Source organism: Musca autumnalis, unplaced genomic scaffold (assembly GCF_047663935.1).
Source record: "Musca autumnalis isolate F117 unplaced genomic scaffold, ASM4766393v1 scaffold_1, whole genome shotgun sequence".
Lineage (NCBI taxonomy): Eukaryota > Metazoa > Arthropoda > Insecta > Diptera > Muscidae > Musca > Musca autumnalis.
The window spans coordinates 319640238-319658862 of record NW_027411644.1 but is presented as its reverse complement, the minus strand read 5'-3'; the positions used below and the strand labels follow the sequence as shown (position 1 = coordinate 319658862).

The 18625-nt window shown below is 36.2% G+C and overlaps 2 protein-coding genes across 2 annotated transcripts in view; one reads left to right on the top strand and one right to left on the bottom strand.

Annotated features, from left to right (window-relative positions):
- The first annotated feature begins 3687 nt into the window (after nucleotides 1-3687).
- The window catches only part of Root (ciliary rootlet coiled-coil, rootletin), an 86798-nt gene continuing 71860 nt past the window's right edge, over nucleotides 3688-18625 (top strand). The window contains exon 1 of the mRNA XM_073962483.1: nucleotides 3688-3922. The gene's annotated coding sequence lies outside the window, so the exon portion shown is untranslated. The remainder of the gene's footprint in view (nucleotides 3923-18625) is intronic.
- LOC141390051 (uncharacterized) lies at nucleotides 3900-9558 on the bottom strand. The gene has a single exon (XM_073962485.1). The coding sequence runs from the start codon at nucleotides 9284-9286 to the stop codon at nucleotides 7577-7579; it is 1710 nt and encodes a 569-aa protein (XP_073818586.1). The 5' UTR covers nucleotides 9287-9558; the 3' UTR covers nucleotides 3900-7576.

The window sequence follows — 18625 nt, the reverse complement described above, 5'->3', positions numbered from 1 at the left end:
ACTTTTTAATAGTAAAACTAGTAAAAGAGAGGACTGTAAAAAAATTATTCTCACATAAGTTTTTTGAAATAGTTCGGGAGCGGAAAATGGAAAATACGTCAAAAAACTGGAAAAAATGTCAAAGCCAGCGTATAAGGCAATCGGACGCCGGCAACCACTACTAGTTCTGGAACAAAGCTATAATAAATTTTGATAGATAAAAGTTGGGTTCAGAATCTGCAAAAATATTACTTATTGCAATAGTTTTTCCGTTTAGTGCTAAAAATGCGTACTCGTACTCCGAAATCTGGCAAAACTTGGACTCCTCTTTAAACAAAAATAGCGCCGAATAACACACTCTTCTCATGTTTTCTGCCATACAATTTTGGCCTAGTAAAAACTAGCAGCATGTTCATTGGTATTTAAATACGATAACTGATACATTGATTTTGACATTTCTGCTGGATTTTTGCAATGTCTTTCTTCTTTGGATGTCTTTTTCCGTCTTCTTTGGATGTCTTTTTCCGTTCCCGTATTTTTAAGAAATTTGTATGGGGAAGCAATTTTTGACAATTCGCTCTTTTTTCTAATATTACCATTAAAAAAGTACGGGAACCCAATGAAAAATAGCATTGTAACAAATAATTTAATATTTATTTCACATTATTTACAAGTTTTGATACTAAAATTTTTTGTTGCAGCAATTGACCATCTACCTTGTTTATTGTGATACGTGAAAAGTGTTGCAACTTTTGGTACTTTTTCAGGCAAAGACAGGGTATATCATGTGTACTGTGATTTCGATGTTGATTTCGCTGAAATCACGAAATGAAATGATTTCATTTTTGTATGCGAAATCATGATAAATTTTGCATGATTCCGCGCGAAATCACGAAACGCCTTCGAAATCACGAAACGACGCCGAATGTAAACCAAACATTATTGCCTTTACATCTTTGAAACTAAAAGAAAAAGGGCAACCTAGTTCGAATTTGGGCCGTTTTTTATTCTATCATAACGCAGCAAAATTTGAAGGAATGGGTTCTTTGCGATGACGAGATTTCATGTCATCTTTTGCATTGGTTCAAAGGAAGTCGTGAAAGATCCGATCTTTTCATCAGCATTTGTACCCATTCCATCGATCCAATAGAGATGATGTTTGTGTTTTTATTTACACACCTGCTTATTTTCATTTTGGTATGTTCCAGTACTGCAAAAATCTACTAATTTTTACTATTTTCTCCGATAACATAAAGGAAAAATTGTTATCGTAGTAAAAATAAGTAGATTCTTGCAGGTTCTGGAACAGACCAAAGTTATTAGAACTGTCGTCGTGATGTTGTCTTAGTCCCAATTTACATTAGGCGAGTTTACTTGCGGCAATTGTCATTTTGTAGGAGAGAGAGGTGAGGCATATGGTAACCCTTTGCCTCTCACCACCCTCTCTCACCTACAAACTGACAATTGCCGCAAGTAAACTCGCCTAATGTAAATTGGGACTTACATTTCCTGCATATCAGGCTACTAAAACTTCTAAACAATTGGTATTGTATGAAGCTCGAAATGTCTGCAATAAAGTCCCAATCATCGAGCTGAAAATATAATCGGACTGCACACATTGCTATTTTAAAAGTTCCCTTGTCTGTTCCAAATCTGACATAGAACGAAATCAATCAAATCTCTCTTCATGGAATTTGAAAAAAAATTCCGAAACGAAAAGGAACTAGAATCTGAAAATAAAGAAGAAACGACTTTTGGAAAGAAACAATTAAAAATAAATTAATTAAGCATAAAGCCCCCGGCACATACGGTCCGTTGTGCGTTAAAAACAACAACCACATGAAAAATGTGTAAGTGATACCAAGTTTGTCCGTGAATTTTTCATGTGGTTGTTGTAACGCGACGCTCCACGCGCCGTATGTGGCGAGGGCATAAATGGTATTTTCCAGGAAAAGTCTCTCCTCCCCGTTCGTTACATTTTGTTTTTAGAGATCCCTAAAGCAAGCCGGATTGTAGATCCCTACATATTTTCGTCACTAAACAAAATAGTAAAATGTTGTTATAAAATAACAAAAATATAAAATAAAAGTAATTTACGAAATAAAAATACTTAAAGGAACGCATTTGGAGTCCATGTCGAAATCTGAACTGGTGATGGAAAGATAATAGAAAAAAACTTTTTTTTAAGATGAAAGAATATCAGTTGCGGAGAACGGAGGAAGAAATCTTTTGCGTTGCAGCGGTGGTGATTACATTGCAATTTTGGATGTAAACTTTTTGCTGATCAATTAATTGTAGTTATTTCGTGAATTCGTTTGAATTAATAGTTTTGTTTGTCCATATTTCAATAGAGCATTTCCATTTTCCAAACAAGACATGAAAATGTCATGCCAAGGGGTTGGTGAAAATGACATGTCAAAGCATTGGTTAAAATGACATGTCAAATAATGGGTGAAAATGACGTGTCAATGCATTGGTTAAAATGACATGCCAAAACATTGTTGAAAATGACATGTCAATGCATTGGTTAAAATGACATGCTTAGGATCCAAAAAAGAACGTCATCTTTTGGAGTCACGCTCATATAAAATTCATGAGTGAAAATGACAAAAAGATGACATGAATAAGGAAAAATTTAAACTTGGCAGCACTTTTTCTTTTATTTTTCTACCAGAAATGACACAAAACTTTACTCAAACACTGTATGTGTTTTCAGCTTAAAATAGTAAAGAAGGCCGAGCCAATTTCGAAATCGGTTGCCATTTTCTTCTTTATTAATTTATTCTTGTATAGCTCTGTTCCGTTAGGTGCAAGAGTCTTCTAGTTTTACCACTTTTTACTCGAAAAGCGTTCCTTTACTTCTGACGCCATGGAAACATTTTACAACTTTTAATACTTTTGCCGGTTTTACCATTTTCAAAAGTAAAGGAACAGACCCTATGTCAGAAGTGAAGCAAAGCAAGCCAGACGACGAGGTTGCTTGTGTACCCAGGCCTTTAATAGTTCCTACAACGTCTAGCATCTAAAAAATTGATTTTATAACACAAATGATTTCAAACATTCAGATTTTGGAAGAGCTTAGCAACAACATTTTGAAACATAAATTTTTCGTATTAAAATAGGTATTTATACCGAGACATGATGCAGACGTTTCACTATCTTTATTAAAATAAACACAAACATGATAATCAAGGTCAAACAAATTTGACAACAAACAACTAAATTATTTTGCAAAGCGTTGCAATATTAGACATTGAGTATGTTTGTAAATGTGTACTACTAGTCTGATAGAATGTCTATTGTCTTGATCTTGAATGTGGACAAATAAAAAAATATATAAATAAAATAAAATAGCAACCTCCAGCTCAAAAATAGCAACCTCAAGCTCAAAGACCCAAAGACCTCAAGCTCAAAGAAGAATTTCATTTATCAATTCGTTATAAAGGTCGAATAACTTCAAACAAAATCATTTAAAATAGCAACAAATTAAGGTGACAAGTGGTCATTTGGACAGCCGGACCAACACCTACATATGTATGGATGTATGTACATATGTATGTTGCTAAGTATGAAGTCCTTTTTAGCACCACCAATTGGCAGTCCTTATCACGTTGCCATGCTTACGGATCACAAATACATGCACACATGCTTTCCACACGTGCAATGTTTATGTCAAAATAAAAAAAATAAAAAACAAAACTATAGATCAACCACAAAGAAGTCCTAAAATGTAAACATCCACTTAGAAAACACCCTCTTTTTGTTGTGGCCAACACGGACTTGTGTTCAGTTGTAACCAAGTTGTCCTGGCGTTTGCATACACAAGTGTAAACTTTTTACCAAATTACAATGTTTAATACAAGTTAAAAAATAAACAAAAAGAAAAGTTAATAAAAAACAGCTAGAACGAAGAAATATTCGTTGAAATGATAAGATTTATTTGGTGCGTAAATAAAATATTACATTATTCAACTTAAATCTAACTTAGTAGTAGTGAAACTTAAACACAAAGCACATATTAATAATTTTAATCACTTAATCATCAAATCTACAAAAAAATGTTTGTATGTACATACATTAATCATTATCGGGTAGAGGGAGCGTTGGTCGTGGGGGTTAAAAGAATTCTGTAATGTCTGGCCGACCTACCAAACACACGCACTTACATAATAACAACATCAAATATGCAAAAACAAATAATCAAAACAAAAAGTATCAGTCTATTTTATTCTCTCTCAGTGCATGTTTCTATCGCGCAAAGGAAATGTTCTCTCTCTATCTGTGTTGGTCTCATGGCCCCAATTAAGGGTCATTAAACTGATATCACAGAAACCCCAGCTGATCTCCTCGAAATTGTTTAGTTAAATTCTATGTAATTGTGAAGGTTTAATTCATTGAATCTAAATCAAAATTTAATTTATAGTGCTTTGGGATATAAAACGGCGTTTATATATAAGCGGATTTAACAAACCCACTGGGTTTCAAATGCCAATTCCATTGGGTATACGTCAAAAAATCCTGATAATGAAGGTCAACCCGGCAAAAAGCTATAGTATAAACAGAATAAAACTGGATATAATAAACCGACTTGGTTTCAAATGTCAATTACATTGCGTATACGTCAAAATAAATCCTCAATAAGAAGTTTAATCCGGCAAAAAACTCTAATGCAAACGGTGTTTTATATTTGCGCCCAAAACAAATATTCGAGGCAAATACGTCAAGAATCCTCGCCTAGCTGTCTTGCCTTGTACTATGTTTACATTTACGAAATCCACTCGATTTCATCTGTCAATTCCTTTGCGTATACGTCAAATGAAAACTTATCTGAAATCAACTGGATTTCATTTGACGTTTAAGCAATGGTTTTGACAGTTGAAATCGAGTAGGTTTCGGAAATGTAAACGTAGCATTGCGTCACTTCTGACATAATAGAATTAAAAGAATAAAGAAGAGAAGGTCAACCTAGCTTGAAATTGTTTCGGCCTTCTTTATTCTTTTATTTTGATTAGGCAAGAAATGCTGGTGGCGATGCTTCTTATGTACCGAGACCTTTATTCCCATATATTCAAAAGAATTTCCAACTTAAATGACGCGATTTATTAAAACTATTGGATTCTGATTATGTACATCGCAATGTTTACTTTATAGCTTTTTCCCCTTCTTTATGACTTTTTTTTGGTATATACGCAATGGAATTAACATTTTAAATCGAGTGAATTTATTAAATCCGGTTATATATAAACGTACTATGTCTATGCCTATTTATCAGCGTAGAATTCTAAAGCCGAAATCACATCCAACGTTTCAGAAAAGGTGGGCGTCATTTCTTATAAAAGAACAAAATACAAGGGGCAACCTTGTTCGAATTTTTCTTTATTCTTTTACGAGAAATGACACAAAACTTTACTCATACCTTGATTCATTGGAATGACATTCTTGCTTAAGTCATTTATGGTAAGCGAATAAAGAACGGACGAGCCAAATTCGAACTAAGTTGCCCTTTTTATTTTATTCTTCTACTTGAGACCTTTAAACTTGGTTTAGACTATGAACTTATACTATGATTAAGTATATTATCTCGATTTCGACATAAATTATATGAAAATGACGATTTAAATCTACTGGATTTGCTAAACAAAGCATAGTATAAACTGGGTATAAGTCCCGATCCACAATAGACTGTTTTCGTTGAAAAAGCTTCAAGAAATTATGCGTTCCTGTATGAGGAACACGATCTAAGGACGCCTAATTTAATGAAATTATTTCATTCAAATCACTCTAGTATGGACCGGGGCATAGTAGATTAATTTTATGAAATTGCTGTACTGAAAACTCGATCTACGAACGCCTAATTTCATGAAATTTGTTCAATAAAATCAGTCAAAGGGTAACCTAGTTCGTATTTGTCTGGGCCATTCTTAATTCTTTTACGAGATATTTAAGTCAACAAAGCGTAGCAGCAAGAGAAATCCATTGGGGTTTATACCCCGGTTACACTTAACCGGATTAACCCAGTGGCTTTGGGTTTCAAATGTCAATTCCATAACGCAAACGTTAAATAAATCATCATGAAGTGGGTTAACCCGGCAAAAAGCTCTAATGTAACCGTACTATTAGCCTTATTGCGGCTGTTCACCTATATGCGTGTTCCATGAACTGCAAGAATCTACACATTTTTACTTCGATAAAAATGTTTTTCTTTATGTTATCGAAAACAAATTAGTAAACAGTTCTAGATTCTTGGAGTTCTGGAACAGACCATATGATTTGAATATTGCTCTGTTCCAGAACTGCGAGAATCTACACATTTTTAATATTTTTTTCGATAACATAAAGGAAAAATTGTTATCGGAGTAAAAATGTGTAGATTCTTGCAGGTTCTGGAACAGAGCATATCTATTAAAAGTTGTGTTCCAGAACTAAAAAAAATATTTTTCTCTTGCATCAAATCACAGTAAATTTTATATGGGAGTCCACTTTTATAGTTCATTTAGACTAGCCATAAATCCTCAACTGGATTTAATAACAAATACAATACAAATCTTATTGCATTTAGATATACATACCTTTGGAGGATTTATATGACAGTCAGATGATTTTTTCATAGCACAATTAGCAAGGTAGATGCATCAGCCCATCTGATCGTATTTGAAACGTCAAAAGAAGTTGTTGTAAATTGAATTCGTCTCAGAAACATACGGCAAATTTATTGTTTAATATTGAACATTTTAGCACATAGTGGCTCTGTTCCAGAACCTGCAAGAAGCTACTATTTTTTACTACGATAACATTTTTTGCTTTATGTTATCGAAAAAAATAGTAAAAATTAGTAGATTCTTGCAGTACTGGAACAGACCATATGCTACTAATGATCAAATAAAGAATTATTTTATCGTTTAGACATCGTAAATATTAATCTTGGTTGAATAAAATAAACTTTGTATATGAAAGCAAATTTAATTTTGTCGCCTTGTTTACAAATTTTGATATTTTAAATTATTTTTGTTGTAGAAATTCACGGATGCATCTACCTTATTTATTGAGTCAGCTTGCAACTTTTTGTATTTTCTAGCAACATGTTGCAAAAAACAGAGTTGTATATGAGGATTTCTGTCGGATTTAAAACAAATCCACTCAATACGAGGATTTATTTTTGTATGGCAAATCTGGTAGATTTTGGCCGGATTTATCAAATAAAACCTGATAATGGGCTAAATGGGGCTTTACTGCGTTTGTAAATTTAAGCCGAAAGAACATCCAATATTTCAGTAAAGTTGTTTGTAATTTCTGATAAAAAAATTAAGAAAAATTCGGTCTATATTACCCTTGTTCGTTTTTACTTTTATCAGAAATGGCGCCCAACTGTACTGAAACGTTGGATGTGTCTTCGGCTTTAATAAAGTACGGGAACAGGCCAAAAATAGGTAATTTTCTATTTGCCAGTAAAGTAAGCAACAGAGAGAGAGGTGAGAGGGGTAAATTTACCTATGTAAGCGAGTATAAACAGCACAATCTGACATTACAAGCAGAGCTCCACTGGTCTTCTTCAACAACTAAAAAATAGTTATACCATTCATAAGCAATATCCCCAACTTCAATGTAACTTTGTTGAGAGATTGGCGGGTGTTACAACTTTTGGTGTTGTTTTGCGACGTCTTTGTAGAAAACTTTTAACCGATTCCAGCGGTAATTGAAAGTGATAATAGGCGCAATAGGGTAATGGATCCCAATATGCAAATAGGGCTTCTCTTTTATCCAACGCCACAGTTTCTGACGACCATTGGGCGCCAAAATATCCCAAAGAAGACCCGTTGGTATTGTCATCTTCTTCCGCCCCCACAGCGGTGAAATTTAGCGGTCTCATATGGACACACTTCATGGTACGACACAAAATTTGGGCATGTGAACGATTATGACAAATATAGGGCAACGATACACCCAAACGTATGCCCAAAGGTAAAAATTGTCCCGTCGATTGACATTTGATTAGACGAAAACTTATGTGACAATTTATGGGTCGCTGCAAACGTACTTTGGCAAAGAATGTTTTCAGCCAATTGTCAATGAGTTCTGCATCGATGGTGGCGGCTGGTATAAGGTTTTTGGTATCACTTTCAACGCGACAACTGACATTGGCTACCACTTGACTGGACTTAATGGTGGTGCATGTGACATAATGTTCTCCGGGTACATCGCGTACTACCAACCATTTTTGACGTTCATTGATTTCATGCGTAAAACGTAGATCACGCCATTGGCGCGGTAGCATATATTTAAATCTTTCCAAAACACCTTGCATACCCACAGCCAACAAGATATGACGGAATTGGCTAATGTAACCTTCTTCATACAATTCCCAAAGTTCATGGGCTGCCGAGAGGGCAACATAGGGTGGTACTGCTATATTCTGTGAGGCACATCTCTGATAAAATTGCAGGCAATCGTCTAGGATAAGGGTTTCCTGTACACCCGTCATAAATGTGGCACATCCCAGTAACTCCAAATGCGGCTTGGCCACTGCATCATAATATGCCGGACTTGTGGCACATACCGGAATATAAACTGATGGCTTCTCCTTGCGTACTATGTGACACAGAGCGGTAATGTAGCTATCAACATTTTGTGGGGTTGGCTTGGGTACAGTGTAGAATTTGTCAACGGCTGCGGAAAATCGTGCCAAACCAAAATGACCTTCAAATTCAAAAACCACAACCCGGGCTCCGGACGAAGAATAGAAATTTCTAGCCAAATGTAGGGTTTGTATGGTACTGCCACAGCTAATGAGTATGGTACGTTTCGGCGCACCGGTAGTCTGTGTTAATCCTCGTCCATGTTGTGTCGAGTTTCCACCATCGGTATTTAAAATCCATTTGAATAATTCCACCGGTATTCGTATTATTTTCCAAAATACCCACAACAGTGCCGAAAGCCAAAAACTCGGAGCAGCAATGGACAATGGAATGTAGAGTATGCAACGTAGGAGAATAACGACAATATTCATTAGCAGATTAGGCCAAAACCAAAGAATTTTGTGCAAGCGTGTTGTCAATGTTTGTGGGATGTGGGTGGCGGTAGTTGGCTGGCCCTGCTGATCCTTTTTGGGTAGAAGTTTTTGATTAATGCCGGTATTTGAACGGCTTAAGAGAGTGGGTGATTTTATGGCCACACTATCTTCATCACCACTGGATTCATCTTGGCTTGGATCCTCGGGAATTAAGTCCAAGGAATTAATACGGCGAAATTTTGATCGGGCATAACGTAGTTGACGGGCATAGTCTTGTTTCGATTGAAAATCTTGTGTCATTGTGTGTTTTTATGTTTATATTTAAATCACTTGTATTATTTGCAGTTATTTTCAGTTTGTTTCCGTTTTATTTTTAGTAAAATAAATCCGTTTTTCTGCTTCTTAAATTTTCGTTTTTGCAGTTCATAACATTTAAAATTTGTCGATTTATTTAATAGAATTTCGTTTCATGTTCGTCTCGATTTACATTAATCCGTATCATCACACGCGGCGTACTGGACGTTTCGTCAGGTCTTTTGTACGGTTCACGTTTAATTGATCGCCATTGCTCAGAAATCTAAGTACAAATTATTATCATCGTTTAGTGCGCTCAGCACAGCAAGTCATCCTCAATCATCAGAAGTAAACGTGCAATATTCACAACATTTAGTCGCTATCTCTGCATTTTTTCTTCTGGCTGTCAATCCAAATCGGGATGAATCTTCGTTTTCGATTTCATTTCAATTTTATGATCGTTGTTCTTGTTCTTGTCTTTACTGCTACCAATTGTTTGCACTTAAAATGCTGTCGGTATTATTGGCGTATTTCAATTTTCAATTTATTAACACGATTACCGGTTTACAGTAGTTGGGAAATGTAATTTATTTGTATAAACATTGTTCTATATCACTCATTACACTATCCGACAGCCAAAATTACACATAAACCGGACTATATACGTCTGAAAGAATAAGGTTATCCTGTTGACCTTTTAAAGGACATTCAAATTTCAAAGGACATTTTTCAAAAAAAAAAAAAAAAAATATTTATAATACATGTACTCAGGTGATGTAGGGGATGGAAGATGCCAAGGAACGGTCCTGGCCGGCTTTAACATGGCAAAGCCCAGGATTTATCTTGGTCCCTCTTTCATCTCAAGTGGACAATGACCTCCCCGTGGTGTCACCTGGGGAACTGCCTTTAACACCCGTTAAAGGTAGTGAGCTAACATGGGCCGCGCGTTCACCCATAAGAACGTAAAAACTTGGGTTTGGGCGTCGGGTTAGTAACCCTCCCCTAGAAAAAACAGCCAACTATGAAAAAACGAAAGAAAAACAAACATCTCTAAAGTTGACGAACCCCGCAAACGTTTTAAGGAATGTTCGCACTCTTTATAGAGAAGGTGCAGTTTACGCATTGGCAGATGTACTTGAAAAGTACAAGGCCGACATTACTGCCATACAGGAAATACGATGGAACGGGAAAGGCGTCACAACAACACCTAAAGGTTACGCACTATATTATAGCTGCCATGACACAAAGCATGAGATTGGTTGCGGATTTGTTGTTGGTCGGAGGTTAAAACATCTGGTCTCCAGCTTCACCCCAGTGAATGAAAGACTCGCTGCAATTCGATTAAAAGCAAAATTCTTCAACATCAGCTTTATTTGCGCTCATGCTACCACTGAAGACAAAGATATATTTTACGAGCGCTTAGAAGAAACTTATGGCCGTTGCCCTGCCTATAACATTAACATTATACTAGGCGATTTGGAAAGGAAAATATCTTTGGCCCAACAGTCGGGAAATTCAGTCTCCACAGTGAAACATCTGACATGATATGATAGCATATTCCACTCAACTAGCCCAATTGCTTAATCGAAGCACTCCTCATCCCGATAACATATTAGCGCAATGGCAAAGTATTGCCCACTCATACCAGATGTCGTTCTGCTACCGAAGAGAAAAATGCGGCATATAGGGCTACTTTACAATCCGTAGCAACGCGTAGCGCACGAGAGATATATCGCGGGAAAGGGAGAGAGGAGAAACATCTTTTCCGCAGGAAAAAGAGGGAGATGGAAAAGCGGGAGTGTGAAAAAACGAGATGTACAGGAACCTGAATGATGTCCGAAAATTCTACCAAAGAGTCATGCATCAAACTGATGGCTTTGGTACAGGCACATCCTCCTGTAGAGACCAGCAAGGTAATTTGGTAACTGATACAGATAGTGTACTCAGAATTTGGAAAGAATATTTCTCGAAACTGTTGATATTCGATAGTAGCGAAGACGGCGATGATACCACAGATCCAATCCCAGAAGATGGTATTGAATGTATACCTCCCAGCGAAGATGAGGTAAAGACAGCAATAAACCCTATTGCATACAAGATATTGTCATGGATAATGAGGGAACGACTAAAGCCTATGGTCAATGAAATAATACCAATGCGGCTTTTGCGGCAAATCCACAATTGACCAGCTATCTATCCTGTGGCAAATCCTGGAGAAGGCCCAAGATATGCAGATCGACTATACCTTTGTAAAATGACTTTAACTGACACGAGATCCTCAGTTAAAATAGGAAAGAACCTCTCCGAAGAGTTTTGTACCAAAAGAGGTTTCAGGCAAGGAGACAGCCTTTCGTGTGATCTTTTCAACATCCTGCTAGAAAAGGTTATACGAGAGGCAAACGTCAAAAGAAGTGGCACAATATACACCAATAGCCACATGTTACTTGCTTATGATGATGAATCTGCTAAAGTGGGTCTGGCGGTAAACGGCGAGAAGACCAAGTTGATGGTGTCGACGCGCAATGCGTCCATTGAGATCGGACCAACTGTTGAAGTTGATTCCTATAATTTTGAGGAAGCAAACACTTCGTATACCTCGGCACCGCCGTAAACACAACAAACGACACCAGTTGTGAAATAAAGAGAAGAATTGTATTGGTCAACAGATGCTACTTTGGTTTAAGTAAGCAGTTCAAAAACAAAGCCACAACTCGTCAAACAAAAAATAACGCTTTACAAAACACTGATACTACCCGTGCTGATGTATGGTTCGAAGCCTGGGTACATGCGCAAGCAGATAAGGCAGTGCTTGGCGTGTTTGAGAGAAAAATTCTTCAAAAGATCTACGGACCAATCTGCGTTGACGGTGAATATCGACGTCGTATGAACCACGATCCGTAACGACATCAATATAGTTAAACGTATCGAAATGCAGCGGTTGCGTTGGCTAGGCCATATCATAAGAATGAGCGATGATGAACCCTCTAAAAAGGCGTATAAATTCGAGCCACATGGCGGTGCACGCAGAATTGTCAGGCAAAGAATAGATGGCGCAAACATGTGGATGAAGAGATGACAAGGCGCGGTATTCCAGAAAGCGAAACACTAAGCAGAGAGAATTGGAGATCTTTTCTTAGTTCGGCCTATGGAACAAATGTTCTGTAATGGGCCAGCTAAGTAAGTAAATAAGTAAATCATCGCACGATGCTGGTGTTGGTGTCATATTAAAGAGGAGATTATTGGCTTTATATAATAATTTTCGTTAATTGTATTCAAGGATAACAAGGACATCAAATATGTCCTTGAAAAATTAAATACTAAAAAATACTTTGGCAACATCCTGCATTTTTTTCAAAACAAAAAATATGTAGTTGCAAGTAAATATTTGCAAGAACTTGCAAGTACTTCTTACTTGCGAATTTATCGAACAGACCTAATGTCAAACTGTCCAGCAACATCAAAATATTTTGTGGTTGCCTGATGACAGACAAAAACGGCCACACTGGCAAGCAACCGATTATTGGAGAAAAACTGATGGTGTGTACCCCTTTTAAGGACATCGATACGTATAAGGATCAGGGATGCCAACTGTTCCGAGGCAAACATCGCTACAGAAAAGTGGTGTTAAAAACCACCACAAATCTCCACTCACTAAGAACAAAAAGCACTACGAAAATGTATAAAAATTGCAGAAATTATCAACTCTTACACATAAAGAGCAACTTACATGTTTTTATCCATTTCTTCAATAAAATATCTCAATTCCCATGCTTTTCTGTATTTTTGAACACTATCTGGCCTGTAAATGTATGAATATTTCACTCGCTGCACAATATACCATTTTTCGTTTGTTTAAAAAGTGATGACAGTAAGCAATGTTACGTAAAAATCGCTGCAATCGCTACCTTAAACAGCCAAAATCGCTACTGTAGCGATAAAAAAATAAAAAATCGCTACAGCTCCTAAAAAGTGTTTTTTGTACGTCAAAAATCACCGCAAGAAGCAGGAAAACCACTAACTTGGCATCCCTGGCAGAAGTTCTTTCGAATAATTTGTCTCTTAAACACATCAAGCTCTGCCTTATCTGCTTGAGCAAGGTTACATGCTTCGGAACCATACAATAGCACGGGTAGTATCATTGCTTTGTGTTTGTTATTTTTGTTTGACGAGAAGTGCCTTTATTTTTAAACTTCTTACTTAAGCCAAAGAAGCGTTTGTTGGTCAGAACTATTCTTTTTTATATTTGACAACTGATGCTATTTGTTTTGTTTATGGCGGTGCCGAGATAGACGAAATCTTTAACTACCTCAAGTCTTAAAAATACAGCATTGTGCGTCGATGCCATCAACTTTGTCTTTTCGAAGTTTACTGCCAGACCAACATTAACACATTCTCCTTCGATCTCCTTAAATGTTAATTCTCCTACTGATCGTCCCAAATTATGCCATTAACATCTGCATCTCGTATAACCTTTTCCACCAGAAAGTTGCATATATCACGAAAGGCGGCCTTCTTGTCTGAAACCTCTTTTTGTACTGAACTGTTCTACATTTTTCCTGTTATAACTGAGGACCGGGGACCATAGGGTAAATATCTGGGGTGCGATTCTCTAATTCATATTTTAAGTTACCGACAAAAATCGGTAAAATTGAAATGGTTATAATTTCGGTAATAAACCCTATGAACCCCTAATTTTTTCCGTCGAAATAAAAATATATTTTTTATATCTATTGTGATTAGTAGTCACAACAATAAGTCCTCTACGAAAAAAAAATCAGTTGAATTTCTTGTGGTTAGTTAGTTACCAAATGTTGCCTGTGGGCAACAACCTGCTGAAAAAAGAATCAAAACGATGCTAGAGAAGATCCTAAACATCAATTTTTCCTAGGGTGGTACCCGAAGGAGTGGACAGATATAGCCCATATTCCAACCTGATACATGATTGGATGAAATAATACGATGTGCAAAGTCTGCACCAATCAGAAACTCCCTGCTAGATTTATCTTGCAAAATTGCCATTTTGGTTGGTGCCGCCAGGGTTTCTTGGAGCTTTTAGGCCAATATCTCAGGAAGTATGCACTTGCGTCGTAAAGGGAGCCGCAAGGACAACCTACTGAAATGATGCGAGAGGAGCTCCTAAACTTCACTTTATCCGAATTTTGTGTGGAAGGTACCGGAATGAGTGGTCCGATACAGTCCATATATCTGGAGGCAATAATACAATGTGTGGACCAAATCAATTGTTCCCTTCGAGAGTTATCGTTCACACCATTTTAAGGAAATTTTTGAACTTTTGTGGGGGAGTTACCGGAATGAGTGGATTGATATGGCCCATCTTCGAACTTAAACTAAGTTTGGGCAAAATATTATCATACTCAAAATTTGGTTCGAATCGGTTGATCCGTTCGAGAATCATCGTGCGCACCAGCCAGACGGACGGACATTGCTAAATCGACTCCAAATAGTCTAAAACCGTTATTTCGATGAGGCACGTTTTTGGATCGATAGAGTCCAAAATGGAATCTCATCCATGTCTGGGAGAAATTTCACGATGTGCAAAGTATCGTGCATCCGTTCATCCAGCCAGACAGACGGACGGACATGGCTAAATCGACTCCAAATAGTCTGGAACGAATTTCGTCCAAACATACTTGGGGTCTAAAGCCGTTATTTCGATAAGGCACATTTTTGTCGTATCAAAGTGTATACACCCTTTCTAGCCTAAAGGCTGAGGGTATAATTAGCAAAGTTTGTTTCTCAAGTATTCGCATTATTATATATATTCTCATTATTTTTAATATTGAAAACCATAAACTAATGAGTTTGTATAATTCTAGAGGAAAATTTATCTATATTTATTATATATATATGGTCTGTTCCAATACTGCAAGAATCTACTAATTTCTACTATTTTGTTCGATAACATAAAGGAAAAAATGTTATCTATATATATAAAAGAGCAGTGAGGTGAGGTATTCACTGACTGACTGACTGACTGACTGATTCATCAACGCCCAGGCGAAACGGCTGAAGCTAGAAAGTTGAAATTTTGGGTGTAGGTTGCTGTTGGTGTGTAGGGGTGAGATAAGGCTGGGTTTTTGGAAATTCGACCTAGAAGCGTACGAAAAGTACTAAAAGGTACTAAAAATGGTACCCTTTGTATTAGGCAAACGGTAAGTGCTAGAATTCTGAAATTTGGAATGAGGGTAACTGATGGAGAGCTAGAAAGATTTACCAAAGGGTTTTTGCAAATTCGTACGAAAAGTACTAAAATTTACAAAATTTAGTACCAATTGTACATTTTGAACGGGTATAGCTAGAATCATGGAATTTGGTATGGAAATCAACGTTGGGAAGTGGTGTCGATATAAGGAAATGGTTTTGGAAATTTTTACATATTCGTATGGAAAGTACTAAATGGTACTAAATTTAGTACAAATTGGATTTGGGCGAACGGATAAAGCTGGAAACCTGAAATTTGGGATTAAGATTACTGTTGAAGTGTATGATTGAGACATGAGGGTGATTTTGGAAATTCGTACTTATGTGTACGAAAATTACTAAATGGTACTAAATTTAGTACAATTTGGATTTGGATGAACGGATAGTGCTGGAATCCTGAAATTTGGAACTAAGATTACTATTGAAGTGTAGGATTGAGACATGAGGGTGGTTTTGGAAAATTGTACTTTTGTGTACGAAAAGTACTAAATGGTACTAAATTTAGTACAATTTGGATTTGGGTGAACGAATAGAGCTTGAATCCTGAAATTTGGAATTAAGATTACTGTTGAAGTGTAGGATTGAGATTTTGGAAATTCGTACTTATGTGTACGAAAAGTACTAAATTTAGTACAATTTGGAATTGTGTGAACAGATAGAGCTGCAAAACCTGATATTTATAATTAAGATTACTGTTGGAGTGTAAGATTGAGACATGAGGTTTGTTTTGGAAATTCGTACTTATGTGTACGAAAAGTGCTAAATGGTACTAAATTTGGTACACTAGGGATTTTGTTGAACGGATACATCTGGAATCCTGAAATTTGGATTTCAGATTACTGTTGGAGTGTAGGATTGGGGAAGTTTTAGAAATTCTTACTTATGTGTATGAAAAGTTCTAAATGGTACTAAATCTATATATAAAAAAGAGTAGTGAGGTGAGGTATTCACTGACTGACAGACGAAACCGATGAAGCTAGAAAGTTGAAATTTTGGGTGTAGGTTGCTGTTGATGTGTAGGGATGAGATAAGGCTGGGTTTTTGGAAATTCGACCTAGAAGTGTACGAAAAGTACTAAAAAGTACTAAATATGGTACCCTTTGTATTAGGCAAACAGTAAAAGCTAGAATTGTGAAATTTGGAATGAGGGTAACCGATGGAGAGCTAGAAAGATGTACCAAAGGGTTTTTAAAAATTCGAACTATAAGTGTACGAAAAGTACCTAAGGGGTACTAAATTTAGTACAATTGCGATTTGGGTGAACGAATAGAGCTGGAATCCAGAAATTTGGAATGAGGGTCACTGATGAAGAGTAACGATGAACGATTTTTGGAAATTCGAACTATAAGGGTACGAAAAGTACTAAATGGTACTAAATTTAGTATAATTTGGATTTCGGTGAACAGATAGAGCCGGGATCCTGAAATTTGGAATGGGAGTCACTAATGGAGAGCAACAAAGAAAGGTTTTTGATAATTCGACCTATTAGTGTACGAAAAGTACTAAAGGGTACTAAATTTCGTACAATTGCGATTTGGGTGAACAGATAGAGCTGGAATCCTGAAATTTGGAATTAGGGTCACTGATGAAGAGTAACGATGAAAGGTTTTTGGAAATTCGAACCATAAGTGTACGAAAAGTACTATATGGTACTAAATTTAGTACAATTTGGATTTGGGTGAACGGATAGAGAAGGATGCCTGGAATTTAGAATCAGAGTCAGAAATGTTTTTGGAAATTCAAACTGAAAGTGTACGGACAGTACTAAATATAGTACAATTTGGATTTGAATTAACGAATAGAGCTGGAATCCTGAAATTTGTAATGGGGGTTACTGAAACAGAGTAATAAAGATGTACCAAAGGTCGAAAAGTCCTAAATGATAGTGAGTTTAGTATGATTTTGATTTGGAATGAGGGTCACTGATAAATTGTAAGAAAGATGTACCAAAGATCGAAAAGTCCTAACTGGTAGTGAGTTTAATATGATTTGGATTTGAGTGAACGGATATAGCTGGAATCCTTAAACTTGGAATTAAGATTACTGTTAGACTGTAGAATTGAGATATGGAGGTAACTTCGGAAAATCATACTAATGAGCATGAAGCAGTACTAAATTCGATACAATTTGTATTTGCGTGAACAGATTACTGTTTGAGTGTAGGATTGCGGTACTTGGAAATTCGTACTTATGGAAAAGTGCTAAATGAAACTACATTGGCTATAATTTGAATTTAGGTGATCGGAAAGAGCTGAGGTATGAAAGTAGTTTTTGGAAAGTCGTGTACGAAAAGTGGTAAATGGTACAAAATATGGTACCTTTTGGTATTTGCTATATAGTACATAATTTTGTACAATTTGTGAATTTGTAAAGGGGAAGAACTGGAATTTTTAAATTTGAAATTCGGTGTTGGATTTGGAATTCGGTATTAGATTAGCAATTGTTGTTTAGAGTGGAGGTAGGGAGGAGGTTTTGAAAATTCCTATTTATTTATACAAAAAGTACTAAATAGTGCTATAATTGGTTTATATGTTCCTATAAAGCTGGAAAAGTGAATTGCGGTTGGGATATATGGTGAATATAAGGAAGTAAGTTTTGAAACGTTTAATTATGTGTACGAAAAGTTTGGTAACATGTTGGTATCATGTGAAGTATCTTTTCAAAAAATGTTTTTTGTTTTTGTATGATCATTTGGAAACGTGGTCTAACGCGACAATTTTGTTAACTCGAAGGTTTTCACCCCCTGATAAAAAAAGCCTAAATTGAAATGCATTAAAAAATTTACCGTTATAAACGGTTGACACACACGTGCACATTAAGTATTTATTTTTTTTTTTGTAAAATAGTTTTTTTTCCAACCTTTCATGCCACCAGTTCCGAATTTCGGTTGGAAAATGTGCATAAAATCTTCAAAATACTCTAAGTCTTCAAAATATCTCTTCTAATAAAAGTGGATTGAAGTAGACATTTTCTAAATTGAACTTTTATTTCCTCTGAGTATTCAAGGTCCAAATTTTATGAAAATTGGACAATATAGATTTGTTCTATTGTTAAAATACACAAAGTCGATATATGGGGATATATTCCGAAAATTTAAAAAACCTATTGGGGTTCTTTGCGAAA